Raw genomic sequence first — 6505 nt, 5'->3', positions numbered from 1 at the left:
GGGGGGGGGGGGGGGGGGGGGGGGGGGGGGGGGGGGGGGGGGGGGGGGGGGGGGGGGGGGGTTCAGGGGTGACCCCCCAGAGCCCTCACAGACCCCAAAATCCCCCCCTGGCACAGGACCATCCCCCCCTAAGCTTCCCCAGCCCCACTGTGACAACCCTGGGACCCCTCAGTGCCACTTTGTGGGGGGGTTGTCCCAATTTTTTGGGGAGTCCCGGAGCTCCCTCGCACCTTCCTTGGACATCCCGACCCGGAGGCACTTCTGGAGGCGGCAGAACTGGCAGCGGTTCCGTGTCACTTTGTCGATGGGGCAGTTCCGCTCCCGGGGACACGTGTACACCATGTTCTTCTGGATGCTGCGCCGGAAAAACCCCTAGAATTGCGGGGAATGGGGTTCAAGGGGGCTGGGGGGGACCCCCAAAATGGGGGCAGCGGGAACAGGGCACTGGGGGTCCCAGTAAGGCTGCCCAGGGTTAACCGGGGGCTCCCCAGTGGCTCCCCAGGGGTCATTGGAGTGACTGGGGTCACTCCCTATTGGGGAGGGTCCCAGGGCTTTGGGGGGGTCCCCAGCACCTCAGGGGGAAGGGGGGGCAAAAACGGGGTGAAGGGGGGCTAGGAGTACCCCCAGACTGGGGGCACCAGGAACAGATCACCAGGGATCCCAGTAAAGCTGCCAGGGTCAACTGGGGGGGTTCCAGTGCTTGGGGAGGATCTTCATTCCCTGGTGGGAGGGTCCCCAGAGTCCCCACTCCCCACACAGGGTCCCCATTGCCCCCCACGGGGTATCCATTGCTACCCACAGGTTCCCACAGCCCCAGGAGAGTCCCCACTGTCCCCAGGCCCCGCCAGCCCCGTGCCCCTCCCGTCCTCTCCCATCTCCCCATGCCCACCTTGCAGCCCTCGCAGGAGCTGACCCCGTAGTGATACCCCGAGCTCTTGTCGCTGCACACGAAGCAGGGTTTGTACACGCGGGGGGGAGGTGGCGGCGAGGGGGGGCCCGTGTCCCCCAAAACCCGCCCGGGGGGGGCCTCCAGGGCTGGGGGGGGCACAAAAAGAGGAGGGGAGGGGGTCAGGCAGATCCTCTGAACTGCTCCCAGAAAGGAGGGGTAAAAGGGAGGGGGCAGGATCCTCCTACGTTGGGGGGGTCACCATGTTAACCCCCCTCTTCATCTCGAGCTCTCTCCAAAAACAGGGTCCAGGACCCCCAACCACCCCAAATCAGGTCCAACTCCCCCCAAGGGGTCCCAAATGGTCCCTCAATGGGGTCTCCACATCCCTGTGCCCCCCTCCAAAAAAACCAGGTCCCTCTTTCTGCACCCCCAAACGTGTCCAGGACACTGCGACCCCCGCAAAAACAGGGATCAAAAAAAAATTCCCCCCAAAAAAGGGGATCCTTCATACAGCCCCCCCAGCCCCAAAATCTGAGATTCAAACCCCAAAACTCGGTGTGGGGGAGTCCCAGCCCCCCAAACCCCCAAACTCTTGTTAGAGGGGTCCCAGTCCCCCACAAATTCAGAGATGGGAGGTCCCAAGCCCCCTCAAACGCCAAAATTCGAGTGGGGGGTCTCAGCCCCCCAAAACCCCAAATTCGTAGCAGGGGGGTCCTGAGCCCCTCAAACCCTCAAAATTTGTAATGGGAGTGTCTGAGACCCCCAATGTCCCCGGGGGTGCCACAACGGGGGAGGGGGGGGCATCATCAGTGTCACCTCCCAATGCCCACCTATGTCACCCCCCTCCCTATCCCACCCCGGAACCCCAAAACTGGGGGTGGGGGGTCCCCAGCCCCTTCCACACCCCAAAATTTGGAGACGGGGAGTCCCGAGCCTACATAAACGCCAAAATTAAGGGTGAGGGAGGTTCCCAGCCCCCCACAACCCCAAAATTCGGGGTGGAGGCGTCCCAAACTCCCCCTCGCTGTGCCGGGGGGGGGGTGTGACACGGCGGGGGAGGGGAAGAGCCCCCCCGCGCGCGGCCCGGGCGGCGCTGGGGGAGGGGCGGGCGGGTATTTTTTGGGTGGGTTTTGTGTGGTTTTTTCCAGAAAACCCAAAATTGCTGAAATTAAAGAAATTCCGGCCCCGACTGGCGCGTTTTTAAGCCGGGGGGGGGGGGTCTGAGGGAGTGGTGGGGCCCGCCTTGGGCGCGCACGTGCCACAGGCACCCCAAAATAAACTCCCCTTGACCCCCCTCCCCTAAAAATGGGGCCGAAATGGGGGCCACACCCTCCCGCCCCCGCGCTCCTCCCTCCACGGGGACCCCCCACGTTTAGGGGGGGCCGGTTGTGCCCCCTCCGAATACTGGAGGGTCCCACGGAGGGTTTGGGGGGCCATATTTGGGGGACACTCCCGTGTCTCGCTGGATTTAGGGGGGGAAAACCAAAATTTAAACCCCCAACCCCACAAAACAGCCCCCCAAAGTGGCTACACCCCTCGGGGCAGGGGGGGCCACAACGCTGTGGGACCCCCATATATCTCCCCCCAACTTTGGGGGGACCTCCAACTCCAAGGCGAGGGCTTAAATTTGGACGGGGGGACACGGGGTGGTTCCCCCTCCCTGGGGTGGAATTTGGAGGGCCGGGGGGTTCCTCCCCAAAAATCGGGGGGTGACGCCCCCTCCCGCCTTGCTGAGAAGGGGGGGCCTCTCCGCGACCCCCAAGGGGGGTCGGGGCAGTTTTGGGGCGGCCCCGCAGGGGTTAAAGTGCCACATTGGCAGCGCGGGGGGGGGACGGGGGGGGGCGGGTGCGGCCCCGACTGGAACCAGTTGGGCAGGGGAACTGGGCGTGGGGGGGACACGGGATGGAAAACCGCGCCACGGGCACAGGGGGAGCTTTAGGGGGGTTTTAGGGAGGGTTTCAGGGAAGTTTGGTGGGTTTGGGGGTCCCGCCCCCCCCAACCTGTTTGTGCCCAAATTTACACGAGGGGGATTCCCGAGTGCGCCCCAGGACCCCCCGCGTGGGCCACTCCCCCCAAAACCAAGTCCCTCTTATTATCACCCCAAAGGGGTCCAGGACCCCTCCCAAAACCAGGGTTTAGGGCCCCCCAACCTCCCCAAATCGAGTCCAACCCCCCCCAGCAGCAGTTCCAAATGGCCCCTTAGTGAGGTTCACGTCTCTGTGCTCCCCCCAAAAACCCGGGTCCCTATTTCCGCCCTCCCAAAGGGGTCCGGGACGCCGCGACTCCCCAAAAAACGGGGTTTAGGGCCTCCTGAGCCCCCCAAAAACAGTGTCCAGGTCCTCCAACCTTCCAAATCGAGTCCAAACCTCCCCAGAAGGGATCCCGAGTGGGCTCTCCCCGTCCCTATGCCCCCCCCCCCCCCCGAACGGGACATCCTCAAAATCGGGTCTGGGACCCCGCCCCCCCCGAAGGGGGTCCCCCAAAACCGCCCCCCCTCACTCCCTGGCTCCCTCGGGGGGGGGTAAGAATTGGAGGTCCCACACCCCATTCACTCCCCTCGCGCTCACACGCCCCCACTCGCCCCCCCTCCCCATTTTCCACACCTCTCACGTCACTCCCGCACATACCCGGGTCGGTCCCGCACCCAGGGGCGTCACTCACCAGGCCCCCCCGGCACCCACGCGGGGTGTCCCCCGACCCCCTCGGGTCGCCTGAGGCCCCCCTTGCACGCGCATTTGCACACTCGGACACGTCCACGCCCGCAGCCCTTTCCACACCCCCGCACCCACTCGGGGACACGGACACGCCCCCCCCGCGCACCCGCCGACCCCCCCCTCGCTCCCCGCACACTCGCACTCGCTCTCACACTCGTTTGCACACTCAGGATCACACTAAGAGACTCCCACACACGGACCACGGACTCACCGACCCCCCCCCCGACCCACCGACTCCTCCCGCTCCTCGCACACTCCCAGTCGCTCTCACACTCATTTGCACACTCAGAGACTCTTTTTCACTCCCCCACACCCACTCGCGGACCACGAACCCACCGACCCCCCCCGCACACACCGACCCCCCGCTCCCCGTCGCTCTCGCACTCATTCTCACACTCATTTGCACACTCAAACTCAAGCTCACAGACGCCTCCCCGCCCTCCCTCGCCCCCACACCCACTCGCGCATCTGCCCCCCCCTCCTCGCCCAGGGCCCTTCCCGCGCTGCATTCCTCCCTCAACCTCCTCACCCTCGTGTCCCCCCCGTGCCCCCCCGATACCTCTGCGGGCGGGGGTCCCGCAGCCCGCGGGCACCAGGACCCTGCGGAGGGCGCAGCCCCCCCGGTTGGTCACGTCGTGGAGCCGCCGCGGTGCCGCCGCCGCCTCCAGGCAGTCGAACATGGTCCTCCTGAGCCCCTCAGGACCCCCAGGAGCCCCCCGACACCCCCTAACACCCCCCCGCCCCGCCGCAATCGGCCCCGACCGGCCCCGCTCGGCCCCGGCGGGTGCGGCCCGGCCACGCCCCCGGGGAAGGGGCGGGGGCTGATGGGTGGGGGTGAGTTGGGAGACGGGAAAGGGGCGGGGTCTACAACGGGGTGGGGCCTGAAAGAGGGTGGGGCTCGAGGGGATGGGATGAATGGGAAGGGAAGGGGCGGGGAGGGTTTTGAGGGGCGTGACCTGATGATGAATTGGGTTTGGTCTAAGTGAGGGGCGGGGCCTCGGTGGTTGCGGCTGAATACGGATGGGGCGTGGTCTGAGCGAAGGGCGGGGCTCGGATGTGTGGGCGGGGCCTGGGGCCGCAGTCACACGCGGAGTAGCGCACACACGTGTCACACGTGTCACACACGTCACTCGTGTCACACACACACGGTGTCACACGTGTCACACACACACCCCGGCCGCCAGGAGAGAGGGGCCGCCCCGTCCCGCCCCCAGCCCCGCCCTTCTGTCACCCCAGCCCCTCCCAGTCCTCCCAGTCCCCTCCCAGTTCCATCCTGTGCATAGTCCCTCCCAGTCCTTCCAGTTTTCCCAGTCCCAGTGTCACCTCCTCCAGTCCTTCCCAGTCCTCCCAATCCTCACTGTCACTCCCTCCAGCCCCTCCCAGTAACCCCAGTCCTCATGTCACCCCCTACCCAGTCCCCTCCTTGTTCCATCCTGTGCACTCCCAGTCCCTCTCAGTCCTCATGTCACCACTCTTCTTCCGAGTCCTCCCAGTTCCCCAATACTCGCAGCCCCTGTCACCTCCCAAGTCCCTCCCAGTCCTCCCAGTCCATGTCACTGCCCCATTCTCTCCCAGTCCTCCCAGATGTGTGACTGTGCACAGGTGTGTGTGACCCTACGCATGTGTCCGGGTGTGTCCAGGTGTGCACAGGTGTGCGTGTGTGACTGTGCACAGGTGTGTGTGACCCTACACACGTGTCCAGGTGCACACAGATATGTCCAGGTTTGTGTGACCCTGCACATACATGTCCAGGTGTGCCCAGGTGTGCAACTCCCCCCACGAGCAGAGCCAGTCCCGAGGCAGCAACACGACTGTGTGTGCGATTGCACATGTGTTCCCACCCCGTGGCGTGTCCAGGTGTGTCCAGGCTGCATTCCTGGGGCTTTGCACATGAAACACACCTGGACATGGACTCACATGTCACTGCATATATGACACACCTGGACATGTGACACTGCACATGTGACACACCTGGATGTGGAATCACGTGTTCCTGCACATGGAACACACCTGGACACGTGTCACTGCACACGTGTGTGTGTCAACAGGGACCTGCACAAGCGTGTCAGGGCGGGAGGACACGTGAGGACATCCCCCCACGCTGACACACGTGTCCCCCCACACACATGCGAATACCCCCCCCCCTCGTGCTTCAGTTTCCCCTCGGAGCCCCCACGGGCTGGGGAGGGGTTGGAGTGGGGGAGGGGCAGGGATGGAGGGAGGGGCGGGAATGGGCTCATGGAAAAAGTTTTGGGTGGAAATTCCTCCCCTGCCCCTCCCCCCCACCGGCGCCTCAACGGCCCCTTTGTGCGGATCTGGCCCCGCCCCCACCGCGCCGGGACCCCCCGGGGGTCCCTGTACCCCCCCGTGTTCCCCCATGTCTCCCCCTCCATGTGCCCTCCCGTGTATCCCCCCACGTCTGCCTCACTCGTGTTCCCCCAACGTTTGTCCCCCGTCCCCCTCCGTGTCTCCCCCATTCATGTTCCCCCCCTTGTGTCCCCCATCGTGTCCCCCCCTGTCCCCCTACGTCCCCATAACTCCGTGTCCCCTCCTATCCCTATGTCTCTCCATGTCCCCATAATCCCATGTGTCCCCCAATTGTGTCCCCTCCATGTCCCCCACATTCCCTGTGTCCCCCCGTCTCGTGCCCCCTGTGCCCCTCAATAACGTCGTGTTTCTCCCAGTTCTGTCCCCCATGTCCCTCATGTCCCCCATGCCCCTCATATCCCCCATGTCTCCAATGTCCCCCTTGTCCCCCCTGTCCCCGTGACCCCGTGTCCCCCATTGTTCCCCGTGTCTCCGTGTCCCCACACCCACGGGTTCCTCCATGTGCCCCCCCCTCGTGCCCTGCGGCTCAGCCGCTTTTCCCGGTAAATCCCGCGGGGGGGGGGGGCTGCGGGGG

General features: G+C 65.4%; 1 protein-coding gene across 1 annotated transcript in view; it reads right to left on the bottom strand.

Annotated features, from left to right (window-relative positions):
* Positions 1-4340, bottom strand: part of RARG (retinoic acid receptor gamma) — an 8802-nt gene extending 4462 nt beyond the window's left edge. Inside the window, exons 1-3 of the mRNA XM_017838671.1 lie at positions 4163-4340; positions 890-1035; positions 231-372 (exon numbers count right to left, since the gene is read on the bottom strand). Coding sequence (XP_017694160.1) covers positions 231-372; positions 890-1035; positions 4163-4283 — 409 coding nt within the window. The 5' untranslated portion in view covers positions 4284-4340. The remainder of the gene's footprint in view (positions 1-230; positions 373-889; positions 1036-4162) is intronic.
* Between the last annotated feature and the right edge of the window lie 2165 nt (positions 4341-6505).

The sequence above is a fragment of the Lepidothrix coronata genome, unplaced genomic scaffold, assembly GCF_001604755.1.
Source record: "Lepidothrix coronata isolate B3197 unplaced genomic scaffold, Lepidothrix_coronata-1.0 Scaffold352, whole genome shotgun sequence".
NCBI classification, from domain to species: Eukaryota; Metazoa; Chordata; class Aves; order Passeriformes; family Pipridae; genus Lepidothrix; species Lepidothrix coronata.
The sequence above is the reverse complement of the archived record's forward strand: the minus strand, read 5'-3'. Positions and strand labels throughout refer to the sequence as shown.